This window comes from Candoia aspera, chromosome 1 (genome assembly GCF_035149785.1).
Source record: "Candoia aspera isolate rCanAsp1 chromosome 1, rCanAsp1.hap2, whole genome shotgun sequence".
In the NCBI taxonomy this organism is placed as follows: Eukaryota; Metazoa; Chordata; class Lepidosauria; order Squamata; family Boidae; genus Candoia; species Candoia aspera.
The window spans coordinates 230,347,682-230,364,331 of record NC_086153.1 but is presented as its reverse complement, the minus strand read 5'-3'; the positions used below and the strand labels follow the sequence as shown (position 1 = coordinate 230,364,331).

Genomic DNA, 16,650 nt, shown 5'->3' with positions numbered 1-16,650 from the left:
TCGAATTGACTTCTAAATCTCATGCTGTGTTTCCTTAAAACATCCCCCCAAACTGCCAGATGCACAGCCATTTAGAGAATTTAGAAGGTAAAAGAAAGCTAAGAATAAAATTTAGCAATTAAAAAATTAAAAAATACTGCAGCCAAAAGATATTAAACCCATAAATTTAAGGAACTTCTTTTACAAAACAGCAGAAATCAAAATGCTCTATTCTATTCCCTCTTCTTGGTTTTCCATGTCCTCAATTAAGTGTCCTCCCTGCCATCTCCCACTCTTAGCGTTTTATTTTCTAAATATATTTAACGGAACTATCATCATGGGTTTTCACCAAACCTGCCAATATAACCAAGGTCTTGTGTGCAGATAGCCCTGTTTTGATATTCTCCTCAGAACATCAGAAACAGGTTGCACAGAACTCACAATCATATGCAGGACTGCCTTCCCATTCAGCTTCTTATGAATGGGAAAAATAATGATAATCTGCTAAATAAACCTCATGCTAAACTCTTTCACTGTTGTCAGAATAGCTGAACCTGCCACCCAGGGAGAAAAATAGATAGCAAAAAGGAGTTACAGTAGACCTTGATCAATAATTTTTGCTTTCCAAATGGGTAGGAGCAGAAGAGAAGTTTCTACGACTGTTAGTACTATGGTCACTGGCGTTGTCCGTCGCAACCTAGCAAAATGAAAATGGATTTTCAAAACGGGAAAGAAAACAAGAAAAAGAATGACCTAATTTCCTTGCCATCAGCATTCATGAAACTGAACTCCATTGAGAAAGCTAATAGACAAAGTGCGTTTGAGTTTGCCAAGCTGTTTAAAGATAATGTTTTACTCATTTTATAATTAAATTTCCTTAAAAAGGAAGATGAAATATATTGCATGCAAACATCCCTGCGGCTGACAAGGGTTTCCTGGAGTCTCAACCTAATGTTTGACTCCCATCAGAAACTTCCCTTCGGCTTCAAGATCCAATTGTGCGTGATTTTCTCTTTCAGTGCAGAATAAGCTAAACCACTGCGATGGCTGGAGGAAACTGCACTGAGGTGGAAGAGTTCATTCTTTTAGGATTCACAGATCATGTTGCCCTGAGGCATGCACTCTTTGTGATATTCCTACTGATTTATATTACCACGGTTGTGGGGAATCTTGGGATCATTGTGATTGTGAAAACTGACTCTCACCTTCAAACCCCCATGTATTTCCTTCTGAGCAACTTATCCTTCTTAGACCTCTGCTACTCATCCATTGTCACCCCCAAGATGCTGGTGAATTTCCTGGTACAGAGGAAAGTCATCTCATACCCTGGATGTTTCTTACAGCAATACTTTTATGCAGGTTGTGCAACTACTGAATGCTACCTTCTGGCTGTGATGGCATATGACCGCTATGTGGCCATCTGCAACCCACTGATGTACACAACCATCATGTCCAAAACTGTCTGCATTCTATTAGTGGTGGTGTGCTATGTAGCCGGATTTCTTAATGCATCTGTAAATGTGGGATTTCGTTTAACATTAAACTGCTGTAATTCCAACCTCATCAACCATTTCTTCTGTGATGGACCTCCTCTGGCTCATCTTTATTGTTCTGACATCCAACTCGCTCAGATTCTACTATTTGCTTTTGTAGGCTTTAATGAGGTGGCCACCACGTCCATCGTGGTAATCTCCTATTTCTGTATCCTTGCCACCATCCTCCAAATGCACTCCCTGGAAGGCATTTACAAAGCACTCTCCACCTGCTCTTCCCACCTGATTGCTGTCAGCACTTTCTATGGGACTCTGCTCTTCATGTACCTGCGGCCTAGCTCCAGCTACTCCTTGGAGCAAGACAAGATTGTGTCTGTCTTTTACACAGTGATAATTCCTATGCTCAACCCCATCATATATAGTTTAAGGAATAAAGAAGTTAAAAATGCCATGAAGAAAGCATGTCAAAGAATAGCCATTTCCAAGTGAGTTGCACACAAAATTTAGGGGCACATATTCATGCCATTCACTTGCCATAAATGCGTTCTATCACTCTTAGAAAAATCTTTGTGATATGTTCAATTGTTTTAGGGTTATTCTTTGCCTGTCCCTCTGAAGCTTTTGTGATGGGTTTCTTTTATTTGTACAACAAATTGTCTCTGTCTGTCACTGGGCATTATTTGTTTGCTTGTTTGTTTGTTTTTCAAATTTCTGTCACCACCCATCTCTCCGAAAAAGGGGACTCCCTTCATCAAATTCACATTCCAATAACCCTAACAGACTGGGTTACCTTTTTCACATTCTGTACATTGCACATAGGAACTGGCTTCATGAGGAAACTCGCTCCATCTTTCCCATTTTCTGTTGAAAAATTTGGTCAAAATTCATGCTCAGTCCTCCATGTTTTATAATGCTCCCATTCTGGATTCTGTCCTGTTCTGAGTTCTGAAAGGAAATACACTTTTTCTCTCCCTGGGAATAACAGAGCCAAACACAGAGCATAATCATTCTAACTTTAATTCTAGGCAGCTGGCATTAACAATACTACAATCCTGCATAAACACGTTAACATGTTCAGTGAGATTTACTTAGAAAAATAGGGTAAGTATAAAATTCTGATGCAAGCCATACACAGCTAAGAATTGCCAGTAATAAAGATACTGTAGCATTCTTATGCCTAGGTGAAAACAAGTGGTGTTAAAAATGTCTGTGTATCAATCCTGTGCATGGACAGAGTTGCAGCTGTAGGGCTTAGAGATCAATGGGGCTGAAATCAAAGCCCATGAATCCAGACGCATAATTTATCAGAGGGAATAAAAGGGAGCTACACTTGGTGGGTCCCAGGAGGTGGGCCTTCCCTGCCGTGGTGCCCGACTGATGGAACGTCCTCCCCCCGCCCCCAAAGTGAGGCTGGCTCCATCCCTGCTGATTTTCAAGAAGTCCCTCAAATCCATCAGGCCAGGGGCCCCAGGGGACTGGTAGAGTAATGAGGCGGCTCCATTGTTGTTAAGATCACTGTCCTCTCTTAGCCTTTGTGATTTTTGACGCGGTGGCGCTGCGGGTTAAACCGCTGAGCTGTCGATCGGAAGGTCGGCGGTTCGAAACCGCGCGGCGGGGTGAGCTCCCGTTGCTCGTCCCAGCTCCTGCTCACCTAGCAGTTCGAAAACATGCAAATGTGAGTAGATCAATAGGTACCGCTTCGGCGGGAAGGTAACGGCGTTCCGAGTCGTCATGCTGGCCACATGACCCGGAAGTGTCTATGACAACGCCGGCTCCAAGGCTTAGAAACGGAGATGAGCACCGCCCCCTAGAGTCGGATTCGACTGGACTTTACGTCAAGGGAAACCTTTACCTTTACCTAAGAATCGTTGTTTTTCAGATGTTAACTGGTTTATAGTTTTATTGTACACTGCACAGAGTCACTTTTTTGTGAGATGGGTGGCCATATAAATATTATGAATGAATGAATGAATGAATGAATGAATGAATGAATACAATCCACTAATAGACATTTTCTGTCCAGCTAGGATGGGCATCTGTCCACAGGCTCATGAGCTCCCTCCCTCCAAGCAATATCGCATGTTGGCCTGATGTGACATTTACTGTATTTATGACACCTGCCATGGGGAGCTCAGACTCAGAGGAGGAGAATGACAATGAGCAGCCTGTTCCAGAGTTGCTGGATGGATGAACCGCTGCCTGAGGAGCTGTAGGCAGGGGAGGTGGGGCTGTCCGGTAAGCAGCAGGCACAGCTGCCACCTGTCTCGCTCTCACAAGATGAGGAGTCTGAGCTGCCACCACCTCCCAGTGCGAGGGCTCACCATGCAGAGAGGAGAGCAGAGCAGAGCAAAGGCGCTCTCAAGAAAGGCCCCTCGCCCTTCCGAATGAGCAGCACCGAGGCTGCTTCTGTTTAAGAAGAGCATGAGCTCAAGACTCTCCGTTGGCCACAACCGTTCATTTACCCAGACTCCGTGGGCCTTGACTCCCAATTTGAAACCTTGGGACTTTGACTCTGGACCTGGAGTGGCTGACGAACCTTCTACAACGTTTGGTCCCTAGGACTTTGCTTGACCACCCTTGTGCCGGCTCTTTTGGGCTGGAACTCTTTTAAGGCAAGCTTGCTTAACTTTTGGGGACTTGTTTCTCTACTCACATTGCACTCACATTTCCTTTGTTTATTTACTTCACAAATCCTATCAGTAAAATTTGCAACCACCTCTCTGTGTGCTTGTTTGTGCTTGGCCTGGGATAGGACAATACCAAGCTGATGAAGGTTATCTAGGCACAATCCAGAGTGTAGCAGCATCAGCATGTAAGCTTTAGGCCTTTGTCTTGTGGAAGCTCCTGACGAATTGGTTTCTCAGAGCAAAATATTGTGCCACTGTTTATACTCTGACTTTAAGAAAAAATTCAAGTCCCTCTATAGCATTGTTGATCAAATACGGGGTCAAAGTCACCAGCTTCTTAACACATAACATCAGGAGGTGCTGGATGAATTCAGATCATCCAGCCACAAATCAGCACACAATCTCAACATTGTCACAAGGTACATTTTGACCGAGAGGAAAAGCCTGGGCAGAAAAGTCTTTCAGAAAATCTGGCTTAAGTGCAGGAAGTGGGTGCGTTGACTGGAAGATTCTGGCCACTTCCACATGTTTCTTTGTGGCTGCTTCCATGTCTGTTCTGGGTTGTCTCTTCCCACCCCATTGTCCTTCTTGGGCAGTTGAGCTAATTTACCTTTGGCTTGGATGTGGACCCCACAAAAAAGAAAATTATTTTTATTCATTCATGGTTGCTTTTATAGGAAGGAAGGAAGGAAGGAAGGAAGGAAGGAAGGAAGGAAGGAAGGAAGGAAGGAAGGAAGGAAGGAAGGAAGGAAGGAAGGAAGGAAGGAAGGAAGGAAGGAAGGAAGGAAGGAAGGAAAACTGGAATAGTCAGAAAAGAAAAAATACCATGACAATATGTCTTTGCCGTAACAGTTAAAAAGTTACAGTGATTCCTCTGATATTATGAGAGATATTTGGGGTTTTTTACACACAAAGTTGCAGTCTATTTCCAGCGCTAACGGCTGCATGGTTTGAAGAGATTGAGATGGAGGTATGAATTTGACCCTTCTTCACATAATATACTTACGCTTTAGGATAATCTCAGTCTGAAAGTGGCAAGTAATATATCTTTCCTTTTTAGTTCATTGGCTCATAGTGGCACAAACAAGTTAAGACATGTACTTACAGTATTTTTTAAACAATAAATTCATTGTATCTTACATTCAGATACTAAGTGTTGTGAATCACATATTTGCACATACTGTCCTTTTAAAAAGATGGTGATGGTGATGGTGATGGTGATGATGATGATGATGATGATGACAATGCTGCTTGTTATTTCTTTAGCCTCAAGAGTCAGTCATAAAGTAGGTTCTTAAGGGTTTGTTTGTTGGTTTCTTTTACTTTTATTATATATAATCATATGTGTGAGGGAGTTAACAGAGAACATCTCAAAAAGTTCCATGTAGCCTTTCCATTTGAACCAGCTCACAGCTAGTGCCTAGACCTGTTCTTTGCAAATTTCTGCTGGTGGCCACCGCATACAGGCAGCCATGGTGTGGCTTTGGAGCCAGCAGGTGACAGCACCTAGGTGACCTTGCTTGGTCACTTGATACATGCCAACACGTGACAGCACCTAGGTGACCTTGCTTTTCTGGGAAAGCAGGGATGGATTTGCTTAGTGCTTGGATGCAAACCCCATGAAATACCAGGATGGTAGGTTAGACTGGGGAGTTGAAAAATCATCCTAGGAGAAAGCAGTGGCAAACACTTCCGTAGTTTTGCTCAAAGGACTGCACAGATAGACACCAAGAATCAAGCCTGACTGAAAGAGTCTGTGGGTCACAATAATCCAATGTTTTATCAATATGTTTTCATGAATATTCATGTTTTATGAATATGAGTATGAGAAGCTGGAAAAGTGCCAGGGGCTGAAGGAGGAACTAGAGAGGGTGTGGAAAGTGAAGGCCAAAGTGGTCCCAGTGGTGGTAGGAGCACTCAGGGCTGTGACTCCCAAGCTGGGAGAGTGGCTCCAGCAGATCCCAGGAGCAACCTCAGAGCTCTCCGTCCAGAAGAGTGCAGCGCTAGGAACAGCCAAGATACTGCGCAGAACCAGCAAACTCCCAGGCCTCTGGTGGAGGACCCAAGGTTGAGGAAGACACATACCACCCAAAGAGGTAAGGGGGGAATTAATACTAACCATCTTTTTCAGTGCATAACGTTTAATTGAGCATTTTTCACATCCAGTATCCAGTAACATTTAAAATTTAAATCTCTTATCATAAACAAAGCAATACAGTTTTGGGGTCTAGAATGTTTCAGGTCATGGTATGGAAACAGCAGTTTCTGGGGATATTATGAACATTTTAACTAGTAAGTGTTAATTTCCAAAGGGACTTCCTGTGGAAGTCCCTCTATAGCACTGTTGATCAAAAATATGGGGTTAAAGTCACCAGCTTCCTAATACATAACATCAGGAGGTGCTGGATATATTCAGATCATCCAGCCACAAATCAGCACACAATCTCAACATTGTCACAAGGTACATTTTGATCAAGAGTAAAACCCTGGGTAGACAAGTCTTTCAGAAAATCTGGCTTAAGTGCAGGAAGTGCGTGCGTTGACTGGAAGATTCTGGCCACTTCCACATGTTTCTTTGTGGCTCCTTCCATGTCTGTTCTGGGTTGTCTCATCCCACCTCATTGTCCTTCTTGGGCAGTTGATATGATAATATGTCTTTGTGGTGCTGGTACTTGAGCACCTCAGTGATCCCATGAGCTAAACTGTGAAGGACCACCCAAGAGAGGAAGGTCGTAACAGAGAGGTCAGACTAAATGCGATCCCTGGGGAAGGTAATGGCAACCCACCCCAGTATTCTTGCCGTGAAAACTAAATGGATCAGTACAACCAGAGATATGTCAGTATACCATCGGAAGATGAGACTCCCAGGTCGTAAGATGGTCAAAATGCTACTGGGGAGGAACAGAGGATGAGCTCACCTGGCCCCAGATGTGATGACACAGCTAGCTCAAAGCCAAAAGGACGGCTAGCGGCTGATGGTGCTGGTGGTGAACGGCGAATCCGATGTTCTAAGGATCAACCCATCATTGGAACCTGGAATGTAAGATCTATGAGCCAGAGCAAATTGAATGTGGTTATTGGTGAGATATCAAGATTAAAGATAGATATTTTGGGTGTCAATGAACTGAAATGGACTTGAATGTGCCACTTCACATCAAATGACCACCAGATCTACTACTGTGGACAAGAGGACCACAGAAGAAATGGAGTAGCCCAAGTAGCAACAATAAGAACAGACCACAGAACAATGGACTGGTTTAAGGTTGGGAAAGGCATATGGCAGGTCTCACCCAGCTATTCAACTTGTGTGCAGAACACATCATGCGACATGCTGGGCTTGAGGAATCCAAGGCTGGTGTTAAAATCACTGGAAGAAACATTAACAATCTCAGATATGCAGATGATACCACTTTGACGTCTGAAAGCGAAGAGGAACTGAGGAGCCTTATGATGAAGGTGAAAGAAGAAAGTGCAAAAGCTGGCTTGCAGCTAAACCTCAAAAAAACCAAGATTATGGCAACCAGCTTGGTTGATAACTGGCAAATAGAGGGAGAAAACATAGAGGCAGTGAAAGACTTTGTATTTCTAGATGCAAAGATTACTGCAGATGCTGACTGCAGTCAGAAAATCAGAAGACGCTTAATCCTTGGGAGAAGAGCAATGACAAATCTCGATAAAATAGTTAAGAGCAGAGACATCACACTGGCAACAAAGGTGCGCATAGTTAAAGCAATGGTGTTCCCCGTAGTAACATATGGCTGCGAGAGCTGGACCATAAGGAAGGCTGAGAGAAGGAAGATCGATGCTTTTGAACTGTGGTGTTGGAGGAAAATTCTGAGAGTGCCTTGGACTGCAAGAAGATCAAACCAGTCCATCCTCCAGGAAATAAAGCCAGACTGCTCACTTGAGGGAATGATATTAAAGGCAAAACTGAAATACTTTGGCCACATAATGAGAAGACAGGACAGCCTGGAGAAGATGCTGATGCTAGGGAGAGTGGAGGGCAAAAGGAAGAGGGGCCGACCAAGGGCAAGATGGATGGATGATATTCTAGAGGTGACAGACTCATCCCTGGGGGAGCTGGGGGTGTTGACAACTGACAGGAAGCTCTGGCGTGGGCGGGTCCATGAAGTCACAAAGAGTCAGAAGCGACTGAACAAATAAACAACAAAACATAATAACAGTTAACAAATTAACAAATTAACAGTGATTACTGGGCTGGAGGATCTTGGCAAGGCTTGAATCTGGAGACAAGGCTGGGCTGATCTGAAGCGTCTAGGCAAGACTCAGCTGTGAAGACAAGGCTGGACTGGGCTAGAGAGTCTAGGTGAGGCTTGGATCTGGAGATGAGGCTGGACTGAACTGGAACATTTAGACAAGGCTTGGATCTGTAGGCAAGGGAGGGCTGGGCTGGAATGTCTAGGCAAGGCTCAGAACTGGAGGCAAGGCAGGACTGGACTGGAGCATCTCAACGAGTCTTAAGACTGGAGGCATGCCCAGATTGTGCTGGAGCGACAAGGTGAGGCTGAGAGCTGGAAGCAAGTCTGTACTCAGCAGGCACGGCAAGTAGAGTCTCAACTGGAGTGGCTTGTGCAGGAAGCAGGTCCGCAACGACAGAAGGCACTGGCTCAGATTCCATGCTGGCTACAGGCAAGGCTGGGGTAAGGACTCTCCTGCAGAGGCTGTGAGCTCGAAGGATCAGTTGTCTCCGGCAGTTTGCTCTTGGCACACTTGCCTTTCTGCACCTTTTCTCTCCTTCAGCCAATCAGGCTGCCTTTTGATTCATGCACTTTTCTGCTCTTCTGTCTCGAGCACTGATTGGAGGATTCAAATTTTCCTCCAAAGTTCACCCAATCAGTGCCTCTGATGAGTCAGTGCTGGTATCTGTTTCTTCAATTCTTTCTGGGTAAGTTTCATTTCCTGCTTCTGACTCAAGATGAGTTTTGTTTTCAGAGTCAGAAGCAGGCTCAAACCTCATACTGTTGTGAATCATATATTTGCATATAGATTGTCCTTTTTAAGATGATGATGATTGTTATTTCTTTGGCCTCAACAGTCAGTCATAAACGCTTTGAGATAAAGTAGGTTCTTATGGGTTTGTTGGTTTGTTGGTTTTACTGTTACTATGTATAATAATATGTGTGAGGAAGTTAACAGAGAACATGTAAAAAGTTCCATGTAGCCTTTCCATTTTAACCAGCTCACAGCTAGTGCCTAGACCTGTTCTTTGCAAATTTCTGCTGGTGGCCTCCACATACAGGCAACCGTGGTGTGGCTTTGGAGCCAGCAGGTGACAGCACCTAGGTGACCTTGCTTGGTCACTTGATACATGCCAACAGGTGACAACACCTAGGTGACCTTGCTTTTCTTGGAAAGCAGGGATGGATATGCTTAGTGCTTGGATGCAAACCCCACGAAATCCCAGGATGGTAGGTTAGACTGGGGAGTTGAAAAAACATCCTAGGAGAAAGCAATGGCAAACACTTCGTATTTTTGCTCAAAGTACTGCAGACAGACACCAAGAACCAAGCCTGACTGAAGAAGTCTGTGTGTCACAATAATCCTATGTTTATGAATATGTTTTCATGAATATTCATGTTTTATGAATACCAGTATATAAATAAATCTCAATAAATAAAATATAATTACAAAGTATATGGAGATATTGCCTAGTCTGGCAATGAAACATCTGCAAGAAAACCACAAGGCTCAGAGAGCACCAAGGACTCCACAATTACAAGTTCTATTTCATATTTTGTTTGTTGTGCGAACATTCCAAGGTAGGGGTATGAGACAGAAATACTGTGTTGTTATTTGTGTACAGTATTTATTATTAGATCTATATCCTAATTTTCCTTCAGCAGCTCAGGGCAACTTACATGGAAATTTCTCTTCATTTTATCCCTACAATATCAATCTGAGAGGAAGGATAGACTGAGAAACTGCTCTAACTTTACCCAGTGAGTTTCCATGCCACCACTTCCATCACCATTACCATCACCATGATCACCATCATCATAGCTGTGCAAAGCATTCAGAAGAGGTATGCCACAAAACATGTTAGCATAAGCAAGATACCTCTCCTTCAAGTGTTCAAGCAGCCTTGTCCTTTGGAAGAGTCATACAATTACTGATAAAGCTGCCCCCAGTTGTGTGTGCATGCAAGCCACTTCCCTTTACTAGCAATGACCTTATGAACCTCTGAACTAACAGTCTAAAGTGTTACAGAATTTACCTATAATGAAGGAAAAGACATGGAAGTTAAATATATGTACATGTCCAGTCTTTTAATGGTATTATAATAATCCTTAGAATTGTTTGTGATTGCAGGATGGTGCAGAGAACAAATGAAAAAGTGTGTTGTTGTTTTTTCAAACTCCCTGCTGCCTCTACCAGCAATAATGGGCCAATGCAACCTCCCACCACTAGTAGCAAAGAAACAAAACAAGCATTAATAAGTAACTACGCTCATACTCAAGAGACTATTTAGTATGAAAGTGTTGATGATACACACATTATAAATACGACACTGCCTTCCTAAAAGCCATGATATTTTCTTCAAGTGAAAGGCAAGACAAAGATATAAATAGTTGATTAGTATTAAATAGTAGGAGTGTCATACTCACCTTGAGGTAAACCCAGTTAAGGTATACAAGACTTTATTTATTCCCCACCCATCTCACTCAGAGTGACTTATTTTTGAGTTTACATGTATCAGATTGGATGGTCAGTTAGGATTTCTTTACTTTTCATAAACTAATATGTAATTTCTGTTAATTCCTGTTCTTCTCAGTATTTTTGTTTGGTAAGATACCACTTTAATTCTTCAGAAGTTTTTTTTTTCTCCTTACACACGCATTACAGGTGTTGCTACTAATCGCCTTGTTAAGAACATTACAGTGTGCTTCTCCTGACATAGAATCAAAATGTTTCAGAAGACAAGATATTTTTCTAAGGAAATCTCTGAACTCTCCAGTATACAGTAACATTTAAAATTTAAATCTCTTGCCATAAACAAAGCATCCCAATCACTGTAATGTCTTCTTCTCAAAACCCAGAATACTGAGCACGTGACATATGGATGGCAACAACTGCACTATGGTGGATGAATTCATCCTTCTGGGCTTTACAGATCAGTTAGAACTCCAGATCATCCTATTCGTAGTCTTCCTTCTGGTTTACATTATCATCCTGGTGGGAAATACTGGACTTATTGTAATACGAAGGACTGATTCTCATCTTCAGACACCAATGTACTTCTTCCTCAGCAATTTGTCCTTCCTCGACATGTGCTATTCCTCCATCATTATCCCCAAGCTTTTAGTGGACTTCTTATCAGATAGGAAAACAATTTTGTATTCTAGGTGTATGACCCAGTTGTATTTTTATGCTGTTTCCGCAACTACAGAATGTTATCTCATAGCTGCTATGGCATATGATCGCTATATAGCTGTCTGTAATCCCTTGCTCTATACTGTCATCATGTCTCGTAGACTATGTGTTTGGCTGGTATTGGGGTCCTATGCGTTTGGATTTCTCAATGCAACTATACAGACAAGTTTTACCTTAAAAGTGTCATTCGATGGCTCCAATATCATCAACCATTTCTTCTGTGACTGGCCACCTTTAATCAAGTTGGCCTGCTCTGATATTCATGTCAATCAAATCCTCGTTTTTGTTGTTGTTGGATTTAATGAGGTTACCACCACATGCATAATCCTCCTCTCTTACGGGTGCATCTTCTGTACCATCCTCAGGATACAGACCACAGAGGGCAAGCGCAAGGCTTTCTCCACTTGCACGGCACATCTGACTACCGTTAGTTTGTTCTATGGAGCCCTTCTCTTTATGTATTTGCGGCCCAGCTCCAGCTTCTCCCTGGAGCAAGATAAAATTGTTTCCGTGCTATACACTGTGGCAATACCCTTGCTCAATCCTTTGATATATAGCCTCAGGAACAAAGAGGTGAAAGTTGCCATAGTGAAAGCAAGGGAAAGACTCAGAATGTCAAAATAAATATGGCATCCAGAGAGAAGAATGTAGCTTAAAGGAAGTCCTTTGACTGACATGACAAACGAGGAGAAGAGAACACTTTAAAGGAAAAACAAACCAAACCGAAAAATGAATAATATAATGCTGAGGGTGAATGTCTAAAGAGCCATAGGATGCCATAGAATGCCACGGAATGAAATGGAAATGAGGCACAGCATGCACTATCACTACTAACAGTGAGGATTGTGCCAGATAGTAGCACCAGAGACACTCCTGGTGTCATCACTGGACATTTCGGCTATCCTTCTGTTAGCCTATCAGTGAAGCTCCAAGGAGTTCACCCAGTGCCTTGAAACTACCTCAGCCCATGAACTGTTGTAGCTAATATTTTCCTGTTGCATTCAACAGAAATGGGGGAGATGGGATAGAAGGAAGAAGTCATTCTGTCACCATCATCCACCCAACAGCTACCCTTGTCTCAGTGAGCTGGCAAGGATTTGGATGTAGCAGCTACTCCTCACAGGACTTCCCTCTTAACTCACACTTTCATCCTCCTCCTCCTCCTCTGAAAAAGAAACAGTTAACTATGAAAACTTTATTTCAAACCTATGCAAGGTAATTAATGGGCTACAGTTTGTTTTTATATTTATGTTTATGTTTATTTATATTTATTTATGTTTATGTTTATTTATATTTATTTATTTATATTTATTTTATTTATATGTGTAAGTAAATGCAATGGCAAACCACCCTGCTATAGTCTGCACAAGAAAACATCGCAAAAGCGGCATCCCCCCAAAGGGTCAGACATGACTCGGTGCTTGCACAGGGGACCTTTCACCTTTCATCATCAAATAAATAAATGGATTTCAGTTATGATAATGTAATTGCTAGAATCTTTGTTATAATGCTCCTTTGCAACCTTCCCAGAAGTACCTGCTGGTGATGCCTGAATTCTGTGAAGTGAGAAAACACATTGAGGCCAGAAAACATTGTTTTTATGGGATGGCTTCAATTCTCTGGAGCAGCTTCTCCTTAAAAGCTAGATTAGCTCTTGTAGCGATAGCCTTCTTGAAGTTTGGCAATACTGATCTTTTTCAGATGGGGATCGATTGTTCACCATTTGTATTTTGCAATTTTGTAATATCTTGGTAATTTCTTTTATTTTATTAATTTTGAATTATTACCATTTTCTATTACTTTTATTGTATTATGTTGTTTTGGTTGTTGTTTTGATTAATGTGGATAGTTTACTTATATTGTATGATTTATTGTCGTAATCCATCAGGAATCTGGAAGTAACATACTAATCGAATGAATGAATGACTAAGAGTTCAATGAGAAACAACAATATAATGAAAAGAAGAAGAAAAGGATAGCTCCAGAAACTTCATTGGTCAACAGAATACTTAACAGAACTAATAATGGAAATTTAACTATGAAGTAGTGATTTCCACTTAGTGGCAGTCTGATTGAACAGTTTATCAAGTTTATTATTAAATTTGCAAACTATACAATATCTAATACTGAGTGGCCGGCTTCCTCTGTCTTGAATCTCAATGCTTCACCGATAGCTACATCAGCTTTAAGGGACCTCTATATCCAGTATATCCTCTGGAGCAGATACTTCTTACCTGTTCCTCTGTAACTATATTCCATACTTGCCTTCTGACTTCTGACTTAGAAAAGTTGTAACAATGAAGGGTAGCATGTTGTGGTAATAAGGAAAGAGGTGGAAATGGTATTGTATTTTATTATTTTATCTTTTTAAATTTATATGCTGCCTGACTCCCGGTGACTCTGAGCTTTTTGAAGCTTTAACCAAATTGTATATCTTTGTATACCTCTTTAGTGTATTTATAAGCTGTTGTTCATAAACATTATAATTTGCAGAATCTATACTAGAAGGTATTGTCTATCATATACCCTTCCATGGCTTTTGATATATCCATATAGAATTGTACATTCATTTGCTCACATACTCACATATACTTTATGTTTTCTCCTTGCTATGTCAGTAAGGTTTGTGACTTACAGAACCTTCAACATACATTTAGAATATATGATCTAGTTAGGAAAGTACTGAGGAATTGGGAATGTGCCCTGCTAGCCCCTTATCTCTTTTCTCCACAATTCTGGCAAAGGAGGCAATTTGCAGGCTTGCTAGAAAATTTGTATCACTCATGCTGTTACCTTTCAAGGTAAAGGTAAAGGCTTCCCTTGACATTAAGTCCAGCCGTATCCGACTCTAGGGGGTGGTGCTCATCTCCATTTCAAAGCCGAAGAGCCGGCGTTTGTCCGTAGACACTTCCTCCGTGGTCATGTGGCCGGCATGACTACACGGAATGCCGTTACCTGCCCGCCGAAGCGGTACCTATTAATCTACTCACATTTGCATGTTTTCGAACTGCTAGGTTGGCAGGAGCTGGGACTAGCAACGGGAGCTCACCCCGTCACGCGGATTCAAACCGCCGACCTTCTGATCGGCAAGCTCAGCAGCTCAGTGGTTTAACCCGCAGCGCCACCGCATCCCTCCTACCTTTCAAAGTACCCCTTTATTTCCTCTCACACCTGGAGGACATTCCAGGCCTTATCTCCAGTTCCTAGGTTAGTTTCTATAAGTAGTTTCTTTCTTTCTTGTTATTGTACCCATGCCTTGTATTTTGGTCAAACCCCTAAGTTTGTGTATTGTTGAGATGCTTGCTCTTGCTGCCCCAAGCGCAAGAGACCAATAACTCAATATAACCTATTAGCTTTGCTAAATAAATGTTTCTTTAGCATCTCTCCGATTGTTTGGCATTTCTTTTTTTTTATAAGAACTTTATTAATTTTCTAAGTATAACTAAAATACAAAATACAGAGTACAGGAAAGCTAGAGCATAGGACTAAAGAAAAAAGAAAAAAACTATAAAAGTGCAAGCAGATAGAAAACAGAAACAGAAAGTGACTTCCGACTTTCTCCAATACAGATATGAATAAGTTTACAAATATAATCTCTTACCATTGACGGATCTTGAGTAACATTATTTCTATTAACACAAACCACTTAATCACTAAAACCCAATATCAAAACTTCACTTTTTCTAATACAAGCAAGTAATCTAAAAGTGGTTGCCAAGTAGAAATAAATCCAGAAACAGTGCTTTCTGTTATTAACGCTGTTAGTTTAGCCATCAGAGCCAAATCCATTAATTTAATAATCCAATCCTCCACTGTAGGTATTTCTGAATCTTTCCATCATTGTGCATATAACAGTTGTGCAAGCTCCTTCTCCATCACACCCAAAAGAAACAGTTCTGGGTTTTTTTGTAAGTCCACTCTGAGAATCTTTTGAATAATAGCACATATTTGATCCCAACATTTTTTGGCCTTCTCCCAAGTCCACCAAAGATGATTGAAAGTTCCTTCACCCTGTGAACATTTCCAACAGACATTCATTACACCATTATATTTCTGACAACTTATCAGGGGTTAAATACCAACGATATATCATTTTATAAAAATTCTCTTTTAAGTTGTAATTGAAAATCAATTTCAAACCTTTGTTCCACATACTTTCCTATTGCTCCAACTTAATATTATATCCAAAGTTCTTAGCCCATTTAATCATACATTCTTTAACACGTTCATCTTCCAAATTCATCTGTAACAACAATTTACACATCTTTGTAATAACATGTTCATCATTTGTAGAGTTCCATTTCAAATCAAGTTGTTTCATTAGCAAACTTAAAGTTCTTCTTATCCGCTTTAAAATATTCTAACAATTTCACATAAGTAAACCGATGGCATGTAAAACCTTCCAATTCTAACATTTCCCTTGTTTTAAGTTTCAGTTTACCCTCTTCAAAGTTTAATGAACCTTCTTAATTTAACCAGCTTGTTTCTCCCACATTTTCTCTTCTAACAAATGCTTCTTGAGGTGACAACCATAATGGTACATTAGGAGACAATCTCACCTTATATTTGTTCCAAAACCTCAGTATGGCACTCCTAACAAAATGATTTTTAAAATCCTTATTAACTTTAATTTTATCATACCGCAAATAGGCGTGCCACCCGAATCTCAATTCATGTCCAAGCTGTAATAATTTCTTGTCCTTCAGGATCACCCAGTCCTTCATCCAAAGCAAACAACAAGCATCAAAATACAATTTTAAATCAGGCAAACCCAAACCTCCTTGTTCTTTGGCAACTTATAACAATTTATATTTAATTCTTGGTTTCTTGCCTTGCCAAATGAATTTCAAAATATCTCTCTGCCATTGTTTAAAAGGTAAATCTGTTGACAAAATCAGTATGGTCTGAAAAAGAAACAACATCCTAGGCAAAACATTCATCTTAATCACAGGTATTCTCCCCAGGAGAGACAACTGTAATTTTTCCCATCTTAACAGAACTTTTTTCACATCATTCCAAATTGTAACATAGTTATTCTGAAACAACATACTGTTCTTAGTTCACAAAATCACGCCCAAATATCTAACCTTTTTTTCAATCTTGAAACCCGTCTTACCCATCAGCAATTCTTGGTTGGATGAGGTCATATTTTTAGTTAA

General features: G+C 41.1%; 2 protein-coding genes across 2 annotated transcripts; both read left to right on the top strand.

Annotated features, from left to right (window-relative positions):
- Window positions 1–1,022: 1,022 nt before the first annotated feature.
- Window positions 1,023–1,961, top strand: LOC134487326 (olfactory receptor 5AP2-like). The gene has a single exon (XM_063289063.1). It carries the CDS (start codon window positions 1,023–1,025, stop codon window positions 1,959–1,961), a length of 939 nt encoding a protein of 312 aa, XP_063145133.1.
- A 9,215-nt stretch (window positions 1,962–11,176) lies between these two features.
- On the top strand, window positions 11,177–12,115 carry LOC134487327 (olfactory receptor 5AR1-like). The gene has a single exon (XM_063289064.1). It carries the CDS (start codon window positions 11,177–11,179, stop codon window positions 12,113–12,115), a length of 939 nt encoding a protein of 312 aa, XP_063145134.1.
- Window positions 12,116–16,650: the final 4,535 nt, after the last annotated feature.

What these genes read in the sequence shown, in the direction of transcription:
- LOC134487326 (XM_063289063.1), top strand. Translation starts at nt 1,023, where the DNA reads ATGGCTGGAGGAAACTGCACTGAGGTGGAAGAGTTCATTCTTTTAGGA.
- LOC134487327 (XM_063289064.1), top strand. Translation starts at nt 11,177, where the DNA reads ATGGATGGCAACAACTGCACTATGGTGGATGAATTCATCCTTCTGGGC.